The 24,707-nt window shown below is 44.6% G+C and overlaps 1 protein-coding gene across 5 annotated transcripts; it reads right to left on the bottom strand.

Moving 5' to 3' along the window:
- Positions 1-326: 326 nt before the first annotated feature.
- Positions 327-17,716, bottom strand: FCRL3 (Fc receptor like 3). 5 transcript variants are annotated; one of them, XM_028090198.2, is made up of 14 exons: positions 17,423-17,715; positions 16,448-16,468; positions 15,216-15,458; positions 14,740-15,000; positions 14,215-14,499; positions 13,141-13,428; positions 12,550-12,828; positions 12,151-12,429; positions 11,679-11,798; positions 5,899-5,926; positions 4,657-4,775; positions 4,378-4,446; positions 2,896-2,927; positions 327-2,811 (listed from the first exon to the last, which is right to left on the bottom strand). In XM_028090198.2, exons 1-14 carry the CDS (start codon positions 17,487-17,489, stop codon positions 2,686-2,688), a joined length of 2,217 nt encoding a protein of 738 aa, XP_027945999.1. In that variant the 5' UTR covers positions 17,490-17,715; the 3' UTR covers positions 327-2,685. The 5 variants fall into 5 exon arrangements, with proteins under 5 accessions (XP_027945999.1, XP_027946000.1, XP_027946002.1 ...); XM_028090199.2 differs by lacking the exon at positions 16,448-16,468 and having other exon boundaries at positions 17,423-17,716; XM_028090201.2 differs by lacking the exon at positions 15,216-15,458 and having other exon boundaries at positions 17,423-17,714.
- Positions 17,717-24,707: the final 6,991 nt, after the last annotated feature.

The following is a 24,707-nucleotide window of genomic DNA, read 5'->3' on the forward strand; positions in this document are numbered from 1 at the left end:
AATGCCAAGTGTTGACAAGGGTGTGGAACTACTGTAGCTATCAGTCAGTGCTGGCAGGGATGTGACCTGGTGCAGGTATTTTGGAAAAGAGTATCAAGCCTCTTAAAACCTTCAACATAAATCTACTATGTGACTCAGCAATTATACTCCCAGGTATTTACAAAGGAGCAATGGAAACATGTCCACACAAACACTTGTATGTGAATTTTCGTAGTATTATTTTTAATGACAAATGAAAAAATCTAAATGTCCATTTACAGAGAGATGGATAATGAAAATGTGGTATATCCAATGGAATATTATGTAGCAATAAAAAGGAATGTGTTGCGGCTATTTGATACAATGTGAATGAGTCTCAAAATTCTCTTGCTTAGTGAGGGAAGCGGGCACAAAAGAGTATATACTGTATGATCCTATTTACATAAGTGACAGAAAGCATCTCGTGATGGCATGAGAAGGTGTGGAGGGAAAGAGGTGTTCCTTAGGGCAGGAGAGCAGTGGGGTGTGATGGAGATGTTTGGGATCTTGATTGTGGTGGTTTCGTGGATGTACATTTCTGCCAAAAAATCAAATTGTATACTTCAGATATGTGTGATTTATTGCATATAAATTATTCTTCAAGACATCTGTAAATAAATGAAATAAATATAATATAAAGAAAGAGATTATAGTCATGTCTTAGATCTTGATGACTCAAATGTTACCTTCTTGACTAGCTGGAAATATGATTTCCTCTTGGATATTCTCCCAGTTATTCCTTAGGCTCTCCCTGACTGCTCACCGGTACTGTTTGCCCTCAGTTTGAGGACCTGGATAAGGAGTTCTGGGAGAAGGGTCCGCACCCTGTCAGAGCTGTTCTGTGCACCAGAGAGCCCCGCGCGGTCTCCATCTCTTGCCGTGGCATCACGGATATTGTCCACCTGAGTGGCTGCCGTCCTGGTGGCTGTTCCACGGCTGACGTGCCCTTCTGCAGAGTGACTCTTACCGGCCATGGAATGATGCCTTTTTTTTTTTTTAAAGATTTTATTTATTTATTTGACAGAAAGAGACACAGTGAGAGAGGGAACACAAACAGGGGGAGTGGGAGAGGGAGAAGCAGGCTTCCCACCGAGCAGGGAGCCCGATGTGGGGCTCGATCCCAGGACTCTGGGATCATAACCCGAGCCGAAGGCAGATGCTTAACGACTGAGCCACCCAGGTGCCCCAATGCTGCCTCTCTCCCTTGGGGACTTTGCCTTTTGTCACCATTCTTTCAGATGGGTTTCCCACAGCTGGCACCTCGTGGAATGTCCCCCTCCCCCTTATATGGCTCTATTCTTCCTGGAGCCCAAAGTTGGGAGGCACTCACGGCCAAATTTAAGCATAGGCACAGATTACACCTGGACTTCTTGCTCTCTCTAAAGGCCAAGTATACATTCTGGAGAGCATTCTGTACCAGCTAATATGGAAACAAGACATATAAGTCTCTCTTTGGTAACAAATAATATATTCCCTCTTTATAAAGGACATCACTTTTTTTTTCCCCTCAGCAAATTAGCTTGCTAGCCAAATTCCTGAGGCTAAGATTAAAACCTCAAATTGGATTGCATTTTGCTGTATGTTACACTTCCCGTTGCCTAAGCTTCTGACACCACAGGGAAAGGAATAACATTTGAAATACACTTAGTACTTTTTATTCTTGCTACTCCAAAGGTTTGCAAAGCCTCACTGTGTTATTTACTTGGAGTCATAAATATGGCAGGTGTAAAATCCCTGCTGTCCATAACGTGTATCAGTGGATGTATACCAGTCCTCAGTGAACGCACCAGCTTGCTAAGGTCTATTTTTTTTACTGCAGTAAAAGTTCAGTGTCACCCCAGGTGACACAGGCTAACAATTCCAGCTATTCCATACGAATAAAAGCCACTCAAAGCAACTCTGCTGCTTTTCTGGAGACTTAAGCACAGATGGCATGCTTTTTAAATGTTTTCTCCCACGGTGGACACTCAGTGCTTGAATTAATTGGGAGTCGGTGGGCAATGGGAGGGGTGTCTCACAACACTAGGCTTTGCCCTGTGAGTCGTGAGAGTCACCGGCTCCATTGGGATTCCAAGATTGCTGCTGATTTCTGGAGCCTCCAAAAAGTGGACGTTGAACAATTAAGCAGTGGAACTCGGCTGCTACAGGAAGGGGGGAGGTTTGATCTTTTGAGAGAGGAAGACTCGTGAAGGCCCCAAATTCTGAGTGGATTGGTGTGTGTGTCTTATATCTCTATTTATCTTATTCATTAATATCATCATCAGTCACTTATCACCTATCTATCTAAAAAAGGAAACAAAGTGTTTAGAGCAAATTGTCTATGCAGAGATGGCGCATTCAAAGCTTTCGATCACACTTGGAGCACATGGTCATGATTGCACCCTTGTGATCCTGGCTAGACCATCCGCCCCTCCTCCTCTGTTCCACGGACCCAGGAGGTGAAGGCCCATCTGCCCTGCCTTCACACGTGTCTCTACTGTGAAGAAATGCAATGTTTACTGAAATGCTGCCCCTTCTGTTCCCAGAGAACACAGAGACTCAGTCACGGAGGGGTGGGGCAGAACTTTCACCCAGCCCCCTTAACGGAAGGCGGGTGCATGGTTGTGGAGAACAGGGAGAAGACATGGGCTGCTCCCAGGCTCCCTGTGGGCCACTCTGGGCAGAGGGCTAGCGGTCTAGGGCCAGTGGTGCACATGGGAGATTCTCATAGTTTTCTGCAGCATCTTCATGGGCCTGCCCTTCATGGTCATCTGGATGTGCCTTCTTCACCTCTGAATAGATGATTGCTGGTTCCTGGTGGGAAACCCACAAACAGTAAGTACCTAAGTAGAGGTGAGGAGGTGCAGAGGGGAGAGAGAGCCGGAAAGGGTGACCCACCTCATCCTTCTGATGTGTCTTTGGTGAAGGTGCTGTTGGATGGGAGGAGGGAAGAAAAGTATTAGACTGTGGGTGACATAGTCCAACTTACAACCCACTCATAATGCATTTCAAAAATCTCTCCTCTGCTGACTCAGCTCTCAACGGTTTGCTCTGCTGGATTCTTCCAAGCCTCAGACAGAGTACCCCACCCTCGCGCACTGATAAAGCCTTTCCCCTGCCCACCAAACGTCCAGAGTGACTTTCCTGATGATTTCCTTCTCTCTCCACTGCTCATCACCCCAGCAAAGTGGTCCCCCTGCTCCCTTCCCACTCCCATTCAGCGCCTCTGTGGCTGCACTGATTGGGAGAAAGTGGAATACGGGTTTCACTTTGTGCAGGGAAAGTGGAGGAGGCTGGAGAGGGGGTTACCATTCTAAGGCCACACAGTAAATTCCCAGTGAAGATTTGCAGTGAAGCATTAAGAAAATTCAGTGTGTGTGTTTCTTCTATCTTTCCAAGGGGTCCTCTGGATCTCTTTCATTTATTTATTCAGCCAATAAGCACTCAGTGAACAATGACCTTTATTAAACACTGGTAAGCTACAAGGACAGAGAAACAACACAAACTCAGCCCATATACCCAAGGAGCCTATAATTTGTAAGGGGGGCAAAGGACGTGTAAATGTATGCAACCAGTACAATGGGCACCAAGAGAGAAATACATACTGAACTCTGTTGTTGCCACAAGGGTAATCCGTCCTCCCAGGTTCGGACACAGGGAGGGCTGGTGGACGTTTCGCAGAGGTATGTCTTGACATGCGAGCAGGGGTCAGAGGTAAACCAGGTGGGGGTAAAGTAGGTGGGGGTAAGGACATTTCAGAACAAAGAAGACACATGCGCACCAAAGCAGGCAACAGCCCAGTATGAGCAGGAAAATGGGAAGGCTCAGCTCGGCTAGAGTAAAGACAGAGATGTGAGGAGGGGCTGAAGTGCAGGGGGAGGCAAGGGTCCAGCTTTGGAATGAAGCGTCACCGAGGCAGGGTGTGATGAGCAGCGTATCTCAGAGGGATTGTGCTGGAAGCAGAGTGTTGGGGGTGGCTAGAGGAGGACAAGATTAGAAATAAAGAGACCAGTTGGGGGAATTATGATTGTGTACACATTAGGTTATGAGAGGGTGACACTAGCAATTACCGCTCATGCATTCTTTGAAACAGTATTTGAAGAGGCCTATAGTTTTCTAAGCACTGCACTGGTTGGTTTTCTAACCAATGCTATCGGTATGTTCATGGGAAACAATAGTGTCTGTCCTCAGGGAGTTTGCGGGGTCCGGTGGCAGTGCCCATGGGCCCATGGGAAGGGACTCAGCCATATGATGGCAGTGCGGGAGGAGATGATCCTTCCTTCGGTGCCCCACTCATATTTGAGAGGCCTGATCAGAGGCCCCTCGAGGATCCACTCACACATGGCCACCTCACCTCCACTTGTCTGGAAGGGGTCTCACCTGGATTTTCCTTTGTATGATGGCTGCTCCAGATCTGGGAATAAACCAGATTGTCATGTCCAGGACTCACTGTGAGAGAACAGATGATAGCTAGCTGTAGTCCAGAACCCACACTCTAGACCCTTCTCAGCCACTAAGTTCATAACCACCTTCTGTCTCAGACACTGGGCCAGGAATGTCATTTTAAAGTTGAGTGTGACTCCTTCCTGGGCAGTGGCTCCGTCTCTCCTCCCACTCTGGCGCATCCCTGGAGCCCTGGGGTACTTAGGAAGTCCTCACCATTGCTATACACAGGCTGCAGCTCCATCAGGGCTGCTGGCTCAGAGTGGATGGGCCTGTGGGGGTCTGTGTTGGAGGGCCCGGACCGGGAAGGCTCTCGATGCTCCTTGGGACTGTAACTGTGACAGACAGCGAGAGACACAAGGGAGAAAAGGATTTGTGGATCATACCGAGTCTCAGGAAAACCGGTATCCAGGAGGAGCCCAGCACGGTCCACGTAAAAATATCATGGCTGTGGGGACGCCTGGGTGGCTCAGTTGGTTGTGTCGGACTCTTGATTTTGGCTCAGGTCATGATCTCAAGGTCATGAAATCGAGCACTGCATCAGGCTCCACGCTCGGTGTGGAGTCTGCTTGGGATTCTCTCTCTGACAATTCCTTCCTTTTCCCTCTGCCCCTTCCCTGCTCACACTCACTCGCGCTCTCTCTCTCAAATAATAAATAAATAAAATATTTTAAAAATATCACGGCTGCCTACCCTGACTCTGCATGGCTCTCTCAAGAGGACTCAGAAGGTGTGTGTGACGTGATGTGCAGCCCAAGACAGCATTACAGAGAGGGCGGACAGACACAAGGTCAGTGGGCAAAAGTGCACAGTCTCAAGGTCTTTTTGGTAAACAGTTATATCCGCCTAATTTTTTATTGTTCTCAAAAATTTAAATGTTTAAACACTGATACACAAAGACTTTTGCATTCCCAAAGAACTTGACTTTTGTTTTTTGAAAAAGGTCCCTTTCAATGTTCCAGCTCATATTACAATAATCTACCTTTCCTGTAAGATTCCATGAAGACTTTCTGGGAAAAGAGTGGTGTGTTTTTTCCCACTTCTGTTTCCTTCTGCAATTAATACTGGGAATTGAACATTGCCAGCATTCAACAATTATGTCCTGCATGAGTGTGTGGTGGAGGGATGAGTGGGGAAGAGTGAGGTGCAGCCCTGTGACAGATGATGCCATTAAGGTGTGAGTGGTCAGCTCTCCACCAGGGCACATTTAAGGAAGTAGATAGATTAACATGGAGAGCAGATGACATGAGTTCTGTGTATGTGTAGGTCTAAGTGAGTATGATAAATGTGGCTGAAAGTGGCTTTCTGAATCACACTTTTGGGTTTTGTAAGAATTTGAAAATGTTAATAGGAAGTCCGGTCAAATATTTTTTAACATACTTATAATTCTGTGACCCTGTTTTGTGGGCATGACTAAATCATGACAACGTTGGCAGCATAAGAAACAAGAGACCTCACCTGGGTGTTCCAGTGGCACGAAGTCCTCCTGAAAAACAAAGGATGACTGATGGTGAGTGAGCTGTGTAGGTAGTGGGCTCTACGTTAGAATGTCCTTTCCTGGAAATCAGATTTATTCTAGGTCTCAGCTATGGCAAATATTAGAGAACATCCGGCTCTAACCACCCCCCTCCCCATCCCCATAGGAGATTACCAATGAGGTAGTTGGGGTCTGGAAAGATAGTTGCCCAGAATCATACTTATTCAGTCAGTAAAAGCAGCATGCACTCTAAGGAGGTATGGCCAAGTAGCACAAGAGAGACAACTTAGTATTTAACTCTGGGCCAAGTGCTTTCCGTCTTCCTCTTCTTTATCCTAACTGCGGCCCTAGGAGATGGAGACCAGAGGCAGAGTTCCTACACACTGAATCAATAGGGCTCCCATAACAAGCTCGACCTCTCTCTACCTGTGGCCCTTGCAAACCTATCCACAGTGGGTGTTTTCTCCATACCCCTTCTTTCCTTCTCTTTCACCTGGCTGATTCCAAATGATCTTTCCTCCTCCAGGGCTTTCCCTGGGGCCAGTGAGCTGTATCAAGTGAACTATCTCCACACACATAGACCCCTGCAATATTAAAATCACCGTATTGGATGGCAATTACCAATTTGTATGTTTCCCTCCAACTCTCTCCATCCTGAAAGAGTGTGTTACTTGAGGCTACAACTTCGTCTTAATTATTTTTATATTCCCAGTGGCTAGAATGTTCACAATATTCAATAAAGGTTTGTTCAGCAACTGAACAAATTAAAGGATATACTTTGAGGACTAAAAAAAAAATGGCAAGTTGAACAATTTTATGTTAGGTGATTACATGTAAACCTAATCTGGAAGGCTACTCCATCAGCCTTGAAAATATGGCAGTTTTCTATCATCAGTGAAACACTGAAATCTTTTTGGTCTGCCCCAAAGCAGGACTCCTCCTAATTTCCCATTCCTGACTGTTGCCTATTTATCTGCGGCTCTCTGTCTGTCTCATTGGGCTTAGAGACCATGAGTTATTGCCCCAAGTAAACATTCTCATGAAAAATGACTGATTGATGTCTGCAAACCATGGCTGAACTGGAAGAGCATGATCCCTCCTTAGAGCATTTGTGATTCACACCAGTACAGCCCCTCTCCTCTCTTGTGGGTGGGTTAGCTAAGTCTCAGGATGTGTCTGCAAGTCAGTTTATTTCTTCATATGTAAAAGGGAGAATAGACCCAGAAGGTGGCTATTTACATAACACAAGCTAATATCACTGAAGACATATGGGCCAGGCATAGTGCTAAGCAGTTTATATAGCACCAAAATGGTAGATAACTATTATTATGACCATAAAGAAACTGGGGTTTGGAGAGTTTAATTTATCTGGCAAATATCAAGTATTTGGCAAGTTATATTGCTGGAATTTTCATCCAGGCAGTTCAATCACAGAGTCAATACATTTATCACTCCCTTTGGTAACTAGTTGGATAAACTCAGGCTTAAGGAGCAGACAGAATAATATTTTAGAAAAAATGGAAAGGGCTGAGCTCTTCCCTGAGAAGGCTGATGGATAATGAGAAGGAAGACTTGGCTATAAGGGAAGTACAGTTGGCAAAATTTTGAGATGAGAAAGACAGATACCCTCTGACTGGTGGACTGTCAGAATTTCTTACTAAGTTTGTTATTTAAAACAACACTTCCTCTAGATGTGGACGTCAGAACCTCCTGGGTTCCTGTTCTCACGGATCACATAAAATGATAGTTGCTAATCTTGACATCCCTGTGTTGGTTGTTGTTGTATTGACTGAGCAATCTATTTTTTGAACATTTTTGAACTCCAACAGTAAGGTTTTATGTCTGCACTTCTAGTATGTTTCTAATTAATAAGTGACACAAACAGATGATAAAATAGAAAAGTAGTTTTGAAAGTAGGAGGTGTGACCAGCCTTCCATAAGTCACCAAGGTGCAGTGAGAGAATATGGAGTCAAGGGATAAGAAGACCCCCAAGTAAGCCCTAACTCTGACTCTTAATAGATACATGAGTTTGGAAAGATTACTTAACTTATGAAACATCTCCATTTTTTTCATCTCTAATATGGTTATAATAATATTGATTGAATTGAACTGAAATGTAGTTATTGAATAATGGGGAGTAGACAAACTACAAAATTGCATATAATGGGCTCTAAATGAATGGTACATTTTATGACGAGTACTATTAGGGTTAGTGCTCTTATTATCTTTATATATTTTTTTAAAAAATGATACACACACTTAATTTTATATGTAATGTTATTTAAGAAAATACTAAGTAGTTTTCTTTTTTTTAAAAAAGATTTTATCCATCTATTCATGAGAGACAGAGAGAGAGAGAGAGAGAAGCAGAGGGAGAAGCAGACTCCCAAGGAGCAGGGAGCCCAATGCGGGACTTGATCCCAGGACCCCGGGATCATGATCGGAGCCGAAGGCAGACGCCCAACCATCTGAGCCACCCAGGCGCCCAATACTAAGTAGCTTTAAAATATCAGTCATAAAATGTTGGTGCCATTTTTCATGCAAAGAAACAGGACAGTCTCATTGATTGACCTGAAAAGAAAAGGGTAAGAAGACAATGCTTGACCAACATCATTAAGAAAAATGTGTAAGTTTTTTCATTAAACTGAGATCCAAATGTTCTATTTATCTGTTTGTTTGCTTGCTTGATTTTCAATATAAGCCCTAAGAAAGGGAGAACAGAAGCATTTGACCTGACAGAAAAGGAAATGCCATGTTATGCTGAGTGAGAGGCAGACAGAAAGTACAGTTTTAGTAATTCCAAAATATAAAGTATTGAAACCTTATAGGCACCCAAGACACTGAATAAAAAAGTCCATTAATTCAAGAATCCCTGATCCATGAAAAAACATTTAGAGAGAAAAAAAACACAGTCACAGAAGAACAAAGGATGATAGCATATTTCTTGTCAGAAACAACGCACACAAGAGGACAGTAAAGCAAAATCTTTAAAATACTTAAAGAAGAAAAAAATCTCAACCTATAATTCTACAACAGCAAAAGCATCTTTCGCAAATGAATGTGAAACAAAAACCTTTACAGACATATAAAAGCTGGAATAATTCATCACCAGCAGACCCATACTATTAGAAATGTTAAAAGAAATCCTTTTGGGCAGAAAGAAAATAATACCAGATGGAAATACGGAGATAGAAAAAAGAATGAAGGACATCAGAAGTGGTAACTACTTAAGTAAATATGTACGATTCTTAAATTATACTTAGGTCTCTTTAACAGGTAAGTGTTTATAAAAATAATAGCACTGTAGCTAAGAGGGAAGAAATGGAGTACATGATGGAATATTCTTCTTCTTTTTTAAGATTTTTATTTATTTATTTACTTACTTTCTTAGAGAGAAAGCGAGTGGGGGGAGGGGCAGAAGAAGAGGGAAAAAGAATCTCACACAGACTCTGTGGCTGAGCGTGGAGCCCAATATGGGGCTTGATCCCATGACCCTGGGATCACGACCTGAGCCAAAATCAAGAGTTAGATGCTTAACCAACTGAGCCACCCAGGTGCCCCATGATGGTAATACCCTTACACTGTATGTGAAGTGATCTAATGTCACTTGAAGATAGATTGTAGTTAGATGTCTATACTATAAATGCTAAAACAACCAGTAAAGTAAACAAAACAAAGAATTATATACCTAATAAGCCAACAAAGGGAAAAAATGGAATCATAAAAAAATACTCAATTGGTCTAAAAGAAGGTAGAAAAAAACGAAAAGGAAAACAAAGAACAGATGGAACAAATAGAAAACAAATAGCAAAATAATAGAATTAAATCTAACCTTATCATCACATTAATGTAAGATTTTATTTATTTATTTGAGAGAGCAAGAATGAGAGAGAGAGAGAGAGAGAGAGCACATGAGAGGGGGGAGGGTCAGAGGGAGAAGCAGGCTCCCCGCTGAGCAGGGAGCCCGATGTGGGACTCGATCCTGGGACTCCAGGATCATGACCTGAGCCGAAGGCAGTCGCATAACCAACTGAGCCACCGAGGCGCCCATCATCACATTAATGTAAATGGTCTAAACACCTTAGTTAAAAGTTGGAGATTGTTATTGGATAAAAAGAATTAAATATATGCTATCTATTTATAAAAAATACTTTAAATATAAAGGCCCAAATAGGTTACAAGTAAAAAGATGGATAAAGAAATACCATGTTAGGGGCACCTGGGTGGCTCAGTGGGTTAAGCATCTGCCTTTGACTCAGGTCACAATCCCAGAGTTCCAGAATCAAATCCTACATCAGGCTCTCTGCTCAGTGGGAAGTGTGCTTCTCCCTCTGACCCTCCCCCATCTCATGCTGTCTCTCTCACTCTCTTTCTCAAATGCATAAATAAAATATTAAAAAAAAGAAATACCATATTAACATTACTTATATTAATACATTAATATCAAAGATTATCTCAGAGTAAATGACACTACCAGGGATAAAAATATCATTTCACAAAGATAAAGTGGTCATTTTATCAAAAACATAAATAATTATAAACATTTATGCACCTAATAAAAGAGCTTCAAAATACCTGAAGCAAAAGTTGATAGAATTGTAAGAAGAGATGGATAAATCCATAATTAGAGTTGGCAATTTCACTACCCTTCTTTCAATAGTTGATAGATCAAGTAGAAAATCAGTAAGGATATAATAGACTTTAGCAACACAACCAGGCAAGTTCACCAGCAGACCCATACTGTAAGAAATATGAAAAGTAATTCAGGCAGAAAGAAAATGATACCATAGGAAAAGTGGAAACACAAAAAGGAATGACAAATACCAGAAGAGGTAACTAAGTGGGTGTTACCTTAACATCAAGTCAGATAAAGGTATGACAAGAAAATAAAGCTACCAAGCAATATCCCTCATGAATGTAGTTGCAAACATTCTTAACAAAATTTTACCAAATCAAATTCAACAATCATGACCAAGTGAAGTTGACCTCACAAATGCAAGCCTGTTTTAACATTCAAAATTCAAAATCCATATCAATAGACTAGAAAAGAAAATCCTATGATCATCTTAATCAATGTCGAAAAAGCATTTGACAAACATTTTTCCTATAAAAACTTTCAGCAAATTATAAATAGTAGGGACTGCCTTAGCCTAATAAAAAAAAATGTATAAAAAATCCACAGCTAACATTATCATAGTAAATGATGAGAGACCAAATACTTTCCCCTAAGATCAGGAATGAGACCAGCATGTCTGCTCTCACCACTTCTATTCAGCATGTACAGGAGGTTCTAGCCAGTCAAATATTGTGAAATTTTAATTTCATTCTCAGCATCTCCATTAATTTTCCAAATTTCACGATATTTGACTGGAACTCAAATATATCTCAGAGTCTATGGTTTGCACCATGCTATTACTTATTTTTTGTTGTTACAAACGGAAGGCTTTATTATTATTCCTTTTGTTCTCAGTAAGCTTTGAATCTGGAGTAGAATAGTAAATACTTACCTTTCTAATTTTTAATTGGAAGCAAAATTCTGCTACCTGACTTAAATCTCAATTTAAACACATGGAGTAACAACTTTATTGAGAAATGTATTCTACCTTTTTGTCACTATTGCCTACAGAGTGCCAGTGAGTAGAACTGAGAGTCTAGTGTTTGGAAGAGAATAATGACCTTAATAAGATGCACCATACAAGTCCCAAGTATTATAGCAATGGCAAAAGTCACAACTCCAAAGGGTAATACATAGACACCCACCTGATTTCCTTTGGGTCCTGAAGTGACTCACCAAAGAAGCAGTAGCAGCAAGGCCAAGCATGCTTAGCAGCCACCCGACGATGCCCACAGTGATATGGATTACTTTGTTCGTGGAAAGCCCTAAGTGGGAAGACCTATATTTGAGTTCTGTTGGCAAGTGTTTTTGATCTAGACAACATGAAGGTGGGGGCCAGAGATCTATCAGGGCAGTTTTGTTCCAGGTTCTGATTCCTCCATTTAAATTATCTCCAGTATAATTTGTAACTTTCAAAATAATGGCACATGATTGTCAGCATCTAAGATTGAAATCTCTTCCCTTTCCTTCCCCCATGAAATCAGCACAATCTCTAGAAGCCCCAAGCCTTGGTGGCATGTTCAAAAACTCTTTGTGCTGGTAGAATTTGAATAGTTTGTAGGAAAAATATTTTATTGACCTTAACTGTAACCCGTAGCTCAGGTACCCCCAACCCACCTGTGAGGTTGAGTGTCACCATGTAACTCCTCTGGACTCCCAGGCCATTGTCAGCCCCACAGGAGTAATTTCCAGAATGGTCTGTGGTCAGGGAGAGGTTAAAAGATGCTCCTCCTCCAAAAGGGGCTGAGGTGCTCCCCAGGATGACATCTTCATGATAAAACCAGTATAAGATTGGCGGGGAGCCTCTCTGGGCCTCACAGCGAAGTTCTAACAAATCTCCCACCACAACCTGGGCCCTGGCAGGGTTGAAGGTGAGGACAGGGCGGGATACTGGAACTGAGGGAGGAAACATAGTTCATGGGCAGTTTTAATTGAGCATGTATACCAGATAATAAAGGAAATATCCAGCATAATTTAGTGGGAGGAATATGGACCTGGGGTCAGGACATGTCCTACCTGTGACCCTGAGTGGCACCGCCTCGCTGCGCTGGGCCCCCAGGCTGTTGTTGGCCTCACAGGAGTAGTTTCCAGAATGTTCTGTGGTCAGAGAGAGGTTGAAGGACACTCCTCCTCCAGAGGGGGCCGAGCTGCTCCCCAGGGTGACGTCCTCGTGATAAAACCGGTACAGGATCGGGGGAGAGCCGCTCTGGGCCTCACAGCGAAGCTCCACCACGTCCCCCACCACGGCCCGGGCCCCGGGTGCCCTGACAGTGAGGACGGGGCGGGACACGGGGCCTGAGGGAGACAGGGGGCCGTCAGAGAGAGTCCCTGACACTGTGACAGATTAATGGCTCCACTCAAGGAGCCTAAAAGTAGATGGATTCCTTGAACCATGAGGAGAGATGTTAGATAATTTTGTTTTCATTACTACTCAGTCTTCTCCGCAAGACAAAATTGTCTCACATTACTTTCCACCTTTGCCATTCCTTGCTGGCATTTAAATCTTCATGCCTCTGTTCCTTGCCTCCTTCAGAAGATCCTAGTAGCTGACAGAGAACCTAAACCCTGGCTGGGGAACAAGGTTGAGTGAAAGAAGGAGGAACTTACTTCTCAGTGTGACTCTGATCCGTTTACTGAGGATGGGGCCATAGAGGTTGTCGGCTGAGCAGTAGTACCTCCCAGCATCCTGCCCCCTCACGGTGGCTATCTGCAGCTCTGCTGACAGGGCACGTTGAACCTTCCTGCCCAAGCGCCTCTCCGTGCCCTCCCGGTGCCAGGAGAATGTGACAGTCCCTGTACCCTTGGCTACTGAGCAGATAAGGACCAGATCTTTTCCTTCAATCAGCTGGCCCCCAGGGGACTGGATCTCTAGATTCACATCAGACACAGGGATCCCTAGGAGGACAGAGAAGGTCTTGAGAGGGTCTCAAAGGCAGGTGCTGCAGGGCCAAGGGGAAGGCTGGGGTTGCCACGAATAAGCCAATATCAATGGGTCTAAAGTGGGAAATAAGGACCTGATTGTGTACATTCTTATGAAGGGAGCCGTACCTGTCCCCCCACACAATAGTTACCATCCTCGGGTAATGTGGGCACCAGGTCTATCTTCTTTTTAAACTTAGTGTTGACCACAGTCAAGTTTTACAGACCTTTATCTCTAAGGCATCTCTGATGTATCAATGGACCACAAAGAAAGAGAGAACAGGGAAGGTTCCTTGTATCCTGAAGTGACTTGATTCAGATCCCAAACCTCTCTCCATCCTCCAAGCTCCTCCAGTCTCAGCACCACCTCCCCACCTTCTTCTCTGACTATTTCAGTTTGTGGTTATCTTCCTCTTTTCTTATTATTTGAATAATTTTCGGTCGACACATGGACAGCCCCATAGGGCCCTCTACAGACTTCGTGTGGTCATCGGTGCTTTTTGTTAACTGTTGACCCATGAGAAAATGTACCCTGTATGTCTTTGAGGCCCCCACATGTTGGACACCCAGGAAATGATCAATAACAACTATCACCTAACTTAGATGGGAGAGAATGTTATAGGGAAGTGAGGCCAACGTTGAACCTAAGACAAAAGGAGAGCGGGATGGCTGGCAGCTCCTTTCTGCCATGTTCGCTATCTCAGGGAGCAGAAGTCATGCTCTGCTCTCCTCACTCGGAAAAGCTGCTGCACAGATACTCACTCTGCACATGTATCCGAGATCTCAGGCTTTTTTTTATGATATTGGGGGTCACTGCCTTTGCCTGGCACCAGTAGGACCCTGAGTCTTCATTCCACATGGTGAGGATCTGGAACTCCGGGGAGTCAATCCAGCCAGATCCTAGGACCTTATCTTCTCTGAAGAAACGGAACTGAAGCTGAATGTGTGACCTCAGTGGAGGGAGCCAGGTCTCACATTTCAGGCTCACTGGGCTCCCCTCGATGGGCTGGGAGGAGCTGACTCTCAGCACAGGATGTGGAAACAGCTCTAGAGGGAACAAACACAGTTTCCAGGGCAGTGAGGCTCCAAACTCCTGGAGAGATGCATCTGTGTTCTCAGCAGAGCGTCAGGAGGTAGGGACCCATGGAGATGGAACCACCTCCCTTCTCCTTCCCCTGGCTGCTCAGAAAAGGCTTCTCATGAAGTCCCCACTGATGAGTACTCCCTCTTTGATCCTCACACACTTCCCCTGCCAAGACCTATTACCCACAGGAGTGTAGCCATTACCTTGAACTTGGATCTTTAAAGGTTTTGAAATTTCTTCCCGTCGTATCCAAAAAGATTCTCTAGAAGTAGTACAGTGATATTTGCTATTGTCCCTGGAGACGGAATGTAGTCTTACGACTTCTGAGTTATAGTCACGCCTAATTACTTTGTTATTTCTGTAGTAAATCTTTTCATTAATATCTTTTTCTTTCTTCCCCCGGCATCTCAGATCTACATCATCTCCTTCAAAGACAGGGTGCGAAGCCTGGAGGATCAGCCAGTCTGCAAAGAGTGAACAAACCTATTCCATCTCTTTCTTTCTTCAAACTCTCACTTCTACCCATGAGGGAAGAGCTAGAGCCCTGCAAACACTGGGAACAGCTCATCAGATATCCTCAGGTCTGCTTACAACCCTGTCTGGGTTCCCTGCATTCACCCAGCCTTCAGACATGTGCCCAGCAGCTTGGTTTCAGGAACTCACCCCTTTCTTTCCTCACCAGATAAAAATTCCACATGCACGGGGTCACTGAGGGAAGATCTTTGGGTCTTGCATGAGTAACGTCCAGACTTGTTTATTTGGATTGTTTCAGGTCCTTTTTTCAAGAAATCCCCATTGTAATACCAAGATATGTATCCCTGGGCCAGAGAATGGTGATCCTTGCAGGTGAGAGTCACTTCCTCTCCTTTGAAGGTTGTGGACCATGGAGGTGTGAGGAGAAGAAAAGCTTTTGGGAATGTTGCTGAACAGGAAAGAGAAAGGTGCAGCAGGTGAATGTAAATGGGAGGTGGGTTGAACCCGGGGGAGGGCCCAACCTGCAGCTGGGCTCATTCCCACTGGGAAGGGAGCAGATACAACCTAGGGACAGGCCTGGGGCAGAACCTGCTCTTCCTCATCCTTTGCCTAGCCCAGAAGTGGGCAGGTGGGTGTCACAGGGGAGAGGTCTCAGGTCCCTGGGGTGGGCTCAGAAAAGCTCAGGAGGCAGGATGTGTAGCTGGGGACACACTATGAGGGCCTCTGTAGGTGGCTGATTTTGAAATGCTCTGTCAAGGTATAGGTGGGCCTGGGATGTAGTTTCTAAACTCTGAAAAACCACTTCCTAGTTGGTGGCTCATATATAATGAACATTTTTTCCCCCTGCTTTCATTACTTTTAAACTTTGTTTAACTTGAGATTCTATGGAGAAGACAACCTTTGTCTACACTGCATCTAAGTCAGACACAGTAAAAGATTAAAGCATATAAAGAATTTGAATGGAGAGGCACGGGCTGCTTGGGAAATCACCTTTGTATATAAGATTGCAACCAACAAATGGGACCAGAAATTGAAGCAGGACAGCAACATGAGCTCCCTTGGAGGTGTATAAAAATTTGGCTGCAGCACTTGTTCTGTGAATGGGAGCTGTTTTTCTGTCCTTTGATTGTGGCTCTAGCTTGAATATACAGGTGTGGGGGGATGGTCCTTAGGGAAGAAAGGGGACAGTTGGAAGGTTCTGGGCATTAGCCTCCTATCTCTGCAAATGCTTCCTTGCCCTGCACTGATGGGGAAAGAACTGAAGGCTGCAGAGATCACAGGAGGTTCTGTTCACCGGCCATGGTAACAGGTGTGACCCCAGAGCGGCAGCACCACTCATGCTGGCACATCCGCTCAGCCTGCATTTACGGGGACAGGCGTGCTGGCCAGGAGGACCAATGCCCAGAGAGCAGGAAGGAAAGAGAAAGGAAGACTGACCTGACTGCTCTTGTCCGGAAGCTGTGGGAGAGCCAAGGGTTAAAGGTTAGCATGGAATGATGCTGTTCCATCGCTTCCTTAGACTCTGAGAGATGCCCCAGCAACCCAGCCACAGCCCCTTCTCAGGCTCTCCCTCCCATTCCTTCCTCCACATTCCATACCTCCCATAGTGCCCAAACAAAAATACAGCCTATGATTTATGGGATGACATTTACGCGAATGTCTCGTACCCACACCCCTGGTCTCCTTGCTATGCACGTAGGAGCTTGTGCTCGCTCTCCCTCTCTTCTCCGGCCTGAACTGGGCAGGGCAGAAGCAGAGAAGGGCTGGGAGAGATGCTTTATCTACCCCCCCAACCTCACTTCTTGGGCGCTTGTTCCCCCTACTTTTTCTTTCTTTTTTTTTAAAAGATTTTATTTGTTTATTTGAGAGAGCAAGAGCGAGAGAGGGAACAAGGAAGGGAAGAGGCAGAGGGGGAGAGAAGCAGACTCCCAGCTGAGCAGAGAGCCCTGACATGGGGCTCAACCCCAGGACCCTGGGATCAAGACCTGAGCTGAAGGCAGACGCCTAACGACTGAGTCACCCAGGCGCCCATCCCCCGACTTTTTCAATCTCTGGTTAAATATTGGCTTAAAATCTCAGGAAGGGAGCTGTATTGCTCTGCAGACCTTCTCTCCCTTGCCCATGTTGGCAGTAATTGTTTCTCTGAGGGTTTAGAGGTGGGGTTTGGCAGAGAGAAAAATCCCAGCTTCCTATGAGGTGGGAGAGGGACCAGGCAGGAGGCCAAGGGGCCACAAAAGACTCCAAGGTCTCTCTGGAGCCTTTTGGTTTTCCTGGAAACCCGGCTCTGCTCACTTTCCACCTCTTGCTATGTCTCTGAAGCCCACGTGAAAGCGGAGACAGAAGCCCCTGGGTTTCCCCCCACTGGCTGACATTAGGAACTTAGGCCCCTGTCCCTGTGTGGCCCCTACTCACCCAGGGTCAACAGCAGCAGCTGCAGAAGCCCGGCGACCTGGCCTGGCCGATGGCAGGGAAAGCTCATCTCACCAAAGGCCAGGCTTCTCCCCCATCTGCAAAGGATGACCGGAGAGTGGTACTCAGATAAGGCTCACGAGAGTTACAAAGAGGAAGTAAAATAATCATATCTCGCCTGTGTTCTCAAAATGTGAACGTGGCTACCGTCCTACATGCCGCTTGTCTTTTGGGGCTGGTAGCTGTGCCATTTCCGATGTTGGTGGCCACCTTCGGGTGGTCCACGTCTGTCAGGAAAAATGTCTCCAAGGCTGTGCCTGGGTCCTCAGAAAATGCCAAGCTGTGGACTTGCTAGTATTTAAATAACTTTTTCTTCATTTTTCAAATGGAAACACCCTTCCTTACCTTAAATTCATACAAACTTTCGTGTCACATGAGGTCCTAATATATAGACACACTTGGTGAGTGTGGTGTCAAGGTATGTTTTATGTGATGCCAAGGTATGTGAGCCCCACAAAGTCAAAGGGTCAAAGCGGATGTAAAAGACTTTTGAACTTTATACAAGCTGGCCTGAAGTTGCTGAGGAGGAAAATAATAGAAATTTGCAGATTGGCTCGGTTGGTGGAGCATGCGACTCTTGATCTCAGGGTCACGAGTTCCAGCCCTATGTTTGGCGTTGAGCCTACTTAAAAAAACAGAAACAAAACGAAACCCCTCTGCAGATTAGCAAAATAGGCTCCCCTAAGTGCCACTCAGACCTGCACAGATGAGGGGATGAGTGATCAAGCACACAAACAAGAACCTGTGATGTGGGGGTCTCAGGCTGTCAACAACCAGTGTTGTGTCTGGATCAGCCCCTGTGGTTCTCACCACTGCCCCCAGCAATAACCATCAGGAAACATGGTGGGGGGCGGGGGGGAGGTTTATTACTCACATGTCCTCGGAAGTACCTGACACGCCTGGGACCACACAGCGAGGCCACAAGCCTGGGGTTCTTCTGCTTTTATTGGGATCAAGGTGGAGGGCACTTCGGGTTTCATGGGCTTACTCTTTATTGGAGAATTTAACATAAGAGCAGGAATTTAAGTTCATGAAGAAAAAAAAACAAAAACAAAACAAACAAGAGGTCCAAATGGTCAGTTAGTGAGATCAACTAAGATCTCTGAAACAAAGGAGCACGGGGTGGAGGGCGGTGGCTCGGTCTCAGAGGCCAGGGGCTGCCACCGTACAATGGGTGCTCTTGGGCACCAGAGGCTTCAGGCAGGAGCTTGCCCTATAAACGGAAAACCCCATCCACTCACACAGAAACCCTGTGTCCAATGTGGACTGTCCCCAGAGGGGCCCTCTGCAGCCTTGCGGTCCAAGAATCTTTCCTAATTATTTCCTGTTTCAGCCCCAGGACGTTTCTCATAGTTTGTCAATTTCCCTCCCCAGCTCTGGAGAGTTCTTGGCCATTATTTCCTTATCTTTCTGGTCCATCCTTCCTTCTTCTGAAATCCTCACAATGTGGGTATTGATTTGCCTCATGGGGCTTTTTTTCCTTTTTGCTCCCCTAACTGAAGTATTTCTCGTGATCTGTTTTTGTCTCTCTAGTCCTTTCTTCTGTTAGGTCTCTAACGAGGAAAACAAAGGCAAGAGAAATCTAGCTTAAATCAAATCTTACAGCTTGCAGCCCACCGATAGATCCCTGAGACATGCAGAGCGTGACCTTCTTTGAGGAACTTGAGGCTGCCTTAATGTTGATGTTTTGCTGGAGACCAAGAGTAATCTTATCTAACAGCAGGTAGCCCCTCAACATCTTGAAAGGCTCGCTTCAAAATTCCTTTGAAACTTACTTTATCTCTAGCCCACCTTCCTCCACAAACCTAAAAGTATACAGTGTCACCCATCACAATGCCAGTGCAGCTCTTTCTGCCCACGGGTCCTGTCCCCATGTTATAATAAAATACTTTTTGCACCAAAAATGTCTCAAGAATTCTTCCTTAGCCATTCGCTCACAAACCCAAAACTTCAAATCACATCATTTACATCATTTGGTGTCCAACGTGGGGCTTTGAGTCTGCTCATCTGGACTCTGAGCCTTGATGAAATTTGGTGACTATTTCCTCTCCTCTCCCTTTACTTTCACTCCAGGAGCTTTTTCTGGTCTTATTGAACACTGTCCTGTTGACTGCTCAGGCTCTAAACCTCTAGCCCGTGGCTACTTTAGGAGGAGGAGAAAGCCTGCCTTTTGGTTAGAAGTTAGTACCCTGGCCAGAATGGTAATAAGACCCAGAAACTTGATGACCTCTCTTTATTCCTGTCCTTATGGAAAGATGTCTGTCTTGGGCATGAGACAGCTACCTAAGTGACCAGCGCAGCTGCTGAACTTAAGACTCCCATGTGAGGTTTCCTCTTCATTGGTCTAATGTGATTCCCTCCACATCCCTGGCCTAGCCACTTCTGGCTGAGGAAACTCCACTCAGAACTGGCCAACACCAGTACTGAATAGAATTAAAACCTCACCAAGGATGTTTCCTAGAGAAATTGGCAGTGCAGACTACATGTGTTGGGATGTCACTTAGATCATGATGGATTTCTAGCTTTACTGTTTTTCATCAATGTCCCCTACTGACTACGTAAGTTACAAAATTGGGTAATGTCCCCTTGTAAAACTTTTCTGGTGTTTTCCATGGGTTAAAAATGTCAGGTTCTTCATGGCACAGCACGGTATTTCAGTCCATGCTCTGGCACCCATTTGTAGTCTAGAATGCAATGGGGAAGGAGGGGGTCCCTGGCATCCCTCCTGTGGGGCCTTTATGAAAGAATGGTAATCAATACCAATTTCCTTTGAAGGACACCACCAGCTGCTTTTGACACCTGGAACCTCTGATATATCCTGGTGGGACACCATCCAGGAGTTGGGGGGAAATTTTTGGTGATGGACCTTCTCTACTTTTCTAGGAACATGGGATCTTCTTCTTCAGTCCCAAGACTCTCCCTTGGGATGTTTTTAACCCACTGGCATCAATTCAGATTGCAAGATCTAAAAAAGAAAAAAAACTGGAGAGTTAAGATGGTGGAGGAGTAGGGGGACCCTACAAGCTTCTCTCTTTCCAACGCAGCTAGATAGTTATCAAATCATTCTGAACATCCAAGAAGTCAATCAGAGTTCTGAGAGAACAAAAACCACAAGTCTACAAGTAGAAGAGAGACCACCTCCTGGAAGGTGGGAGGTTCAGAGAGTTGACTTGGGGGAGATATAGCTGTGGATATGGCAGCAGGGAAGGAGCCTGATTTTGTAGGCCTACCACAAAGTATTATAAGCAGCGGAGTGCAAAATCTGAACTGTTAGAAGTCTGCTACTGTGAGGGACATGTCAGGCTTAAAGGTGCTCAGGTGGTGAAGCAGAGCAGAGTGCCAGGAGTGACAGCGTGGTCGGGTGAGGATCCCCTGGGTTGCAAGAACAAGTGGTGCCAATGTGCACACTGTTCCCAGGCATAGGTGCAGGGAAGCCGGCTGACAGCAGTGAGTCTTGGTGCTGGATTTCCATTCCACCTTGCCATAAACGGCAAACTGTTGTGTGGTTGAGCACCCACTTTCCTGGGACTGGCCAGCACACAGCAAAAGCACAGCAAGACCCTCCTCCAGAGGAACAGTGTGGGTCTGCAATGCAGGAGTCCCTAAAATTTGGAGTTCTGAAACTCCGTTGCATGCCTGAGATAAAACAGCTCAGACACAGGCAGGGCGAATGCAGGATTCACACGGACACCAGGGACACAAGAGGGTGATTGATTGCATTTCTGTAAGGGCTCACTGAAGAGCGGGGGGTGCAAACTTCTAACTCCTGGGCTAGAGGGCTGAGCACACCATATTCATCCAACCCATCAGCCCTGAAAAACTTCACGGAGCAAAACAGCACCACCTAGTGGAGTCCTGAACCACTTACACTGAGTCCCGCCCCTCTGTGCCCTGAGGGTGTATCTCCACTGAAACAAGTCAGCCTGAGAATTAGCTCAACACACCCCTCCCCGAGGAGACCAGCTCAAACAACTCACTTGCACCACGTCTACTGATCATAGTGTTGCAAAGCTTTAGCTCTAGGAGAAATAGGATCTAGCTTCCTTTTTACTTTAATTTTTAATTTTTTAATTATTTTTTATTTATTTTATTTTTTCAGTTCCTTTTTTATTTCTTCTTATTTTTAATTTATATATATTTTATATTTTTGCTTATTTTTATTTTATTTTATTTATTATTATTATTTTGGGACCTAGGTTCTTCTAACAAGCAGACCAAAACACACTCAGGATTTAGTTTTTTTGGTTTTTGTTTTGTTTTTCACTTTTTCGGTTTTTGTTTTTTTTATTTGTTTTTTGTGTTGTTTTCTGGACAAAATGATGAGATGGAGAAATTCACCCCAAAAGAAGAGTAGGAAGTAGAACTCATGGCCAAGGATTTAAATAATACAGATGTAAGTAAGAAGTCTGAATTAGAATTTAAAACAACAATTATAAAGATACTAGCTGGGCTGGAAAAAAACATAGAAGATACTAGAGAATACCTTACTGCAGAGATAAAAGAGCTAAAATCCAGTCAGGCCAAAATTCAGAATGTTAACTGAGATGCAAACCCAAATGGATGCCATAAAAACAGGGTGGATGAAGCAGAGGAGGTGAATCAGTGATATAGGAGATAAAAATTATGGGAAATAATGAAGTTGAAAAGAAGAGAGAAAGAAAGGTAATGGACCATGAAGTTGACTTAGGGAACTCAGTGACTACTTAAAACACAATAACATTTGTATCATAGGAGTCCCAGAAGATGAAGAGAGAGAAAAAGGGGCAGAAGGTTTATTCAGGAAAATTATAGCTGAACACTTCCTTAATCTGGGGAAAGACACAGACATCAAAATCCAAGAAGCACAGAGAACTCCCATTGAATTCAACAAAAGCTGACCATTGCCAAGGCATATCATAGTCATATTTGCAAAATACACAGACAAGGAAAAAGTCCTGAAAGCAGCAAGAGAAAAAAAGTCCTTAACCTACAAGGGAGGACCAATCAAGTTCACAGGAGATCTGTCCACAGAAACTTGACAGGCCAGAAATACAGGGACAGGGTATATTCAAAGTGCTGAATGGGAAAAATACGCAGCCAAGGATATTTTGTCCAGTAATGCTGTCATTCAGAATAGAAGGAGAGATAAAAAGTTTCCCAGGTGGTCCACATATACAATGGAATATTACTCAGCCATCAGAAAAGATGAATACCCAACTTCTATATCCACATGGATGAGACTGAAGGAGATGATGCTAAGTGAAATAAGTCAAGCAGAGAAAGTCAGTTACCACATGGTTTCACTTATTTTCATTTTCCTTCCTTCCCTAATGTCCGCAGGGCGGACATTAGGAGAAGGAAGGGAAAAATGAAGGGGGGGGGGATTGGAGGGAGAGATGAACCATGAGAGACGATGGGCTCTGAGAAACAAACTGAGGGTGTTAAAGGGGAGGGGGTGGAGGGATGCGTTAGCCTGTTGAGGGGTATTAAGGAGGGCACGTACTGCATGGAGCACTGGGCATTATATGAAAACAATGAAGCATAGATCACTACATCAAAAACTAATGATGTATTGTATGGTGACTATCATAACATAATAAAATAAAATAAAATAAAAAGTTTCCCAGGAAAAACAAAAACTAAAGGAGTTCATGACCACTAAACCAGCCCTGCAAGAAATACTAAGGGAGACTCTTGGAGTGGGGAAAAGAAACACCAAAAGCAACAAAGACTAAAAAGGAACAGAGAATATCACCAGAAACACCAACTCTACAGGTAACACAACAGCACTAAATTCATATCTTTCAGTAATCACTCTGAATGTAAATGGACTAAACGTTCTAGTCAAAAGACCTAGGGTATCAGAATGGATGAAAAAACAAGATCCATCTATATGCTGCCTACAAGAGGCTCATTTTACACCTAAAGAAACCTGCAGACTGAAAGTGAGGGCATGGAGAACCATCTATCATGCTAATGGATGTCAAAAGAAAGCTGGAGTAGCCATACTTATATCAGACTAACTTGATTTTAAAACAAAGACTGTAATAAGAGATGAAGGGCATTATATCATAATTAAAGGGTCTATCCATCAAGAAGATCTAACAATTGTAAATATTTATGCCCCCAACTTGGGAGCACCAAAATGTATGTCAATTAATAAACTCATTGATAGAGACTGGAAAAGATGGTGGAGGAGTAGGGGACCTTATTCCAACCGGTCCCCGGAATTGAGCTGGATATCTACTAGACCACTCTGAACACCCACACAATCAGCCTGAGATGTAAGAAGATAGATCTGGATCTCTACAAACAGAATATTGCAGGCAGTTGGTTTCGAGGTACGAAGCAGGGAGCCGTGATTCTGAGGGCAGATATCAGAGGATAAACGGAAGGGGGAGGGAGCCGAGCCAAAGGGATCCTACACTGCTGGGATCCTACACTGCTGGTGATCAATAGCCTCCCACACTGGGGACAGGGCACAGACTCACAGACTGGTAGGGGCAGGGAAAGGACTTTAGGGCAGCCACCTGGACAGAAACCTGGAGCTGCAGGGCCATGCATGCAAACTGGTGGTTTTAGAAGCACAAAGGGCAGAGAGTGCCCCAACCTGGAGGCGAGGACTGGGAGAGCTGCTGAGGGGTGCACAACCCAGGACACTGCAGTTTATAAGAGCACAAAAGGAAATGGAGATGGTGTGGCCTGGAGAGCTCACTGAAGAACAGACTGCAATCTCTCTGCTCTGAGGCAGAGGGTTGGAAATGGTGTCTTCTGCTCTGAGATGTGCATAAAGCTGCCAGAGAACAAAAGCCCCAGAAAACCGGTTTTCACTGAGCCCATCCCCCACCACAGGGGGCAGGGCAACTCTGTCCAAACAAGGTTGACTGAGTAACAGTGTGGCAAGGCCCCTCCCCCAGAAGACAGGCTGGGAAAACAAGAGGCCAGCAACACTAAGGCCCTTCAAAAACAGGTGCATCTTGCTTGGGTTGTGGTCAATAATTTGGATTCTATACATTCCCTCAAACACCCATCAACAGAATGACTAGGAGGAGGAACCCCCAAAATAGGAAAGACTCAAAGATTATGACTTATGCCACAGATTTACAAAGGGATTCAGATATAACCAAGATGTCAGAGATGGAATTCAAGCTAGCAATTGTGAAGACAACAGCTAGAATGGAGAAATTGATTAATGGCAACATAGAGTCTCTAAGGGCAGAAATGAAAGCTGAACTGGCAGAACATAAAA

Source organism: Eumetopias jubatus, unplaced genomic scaffold (genome assembly GCF_037043125.1).
Source record: "Eumetopias jubatus isolate StellerSeaLion01/CBP00866 unplaced genomic scaffold, mEumJub1_p1.0 scaffold_12, whole genome shotgun sequence".
Taxonomy (NCBI): Eukaryota; Metazoa; Chordata; class Mammalia; order Carnivora; family Otariidae; genus Eumetopias; species Eumetopias jubatus.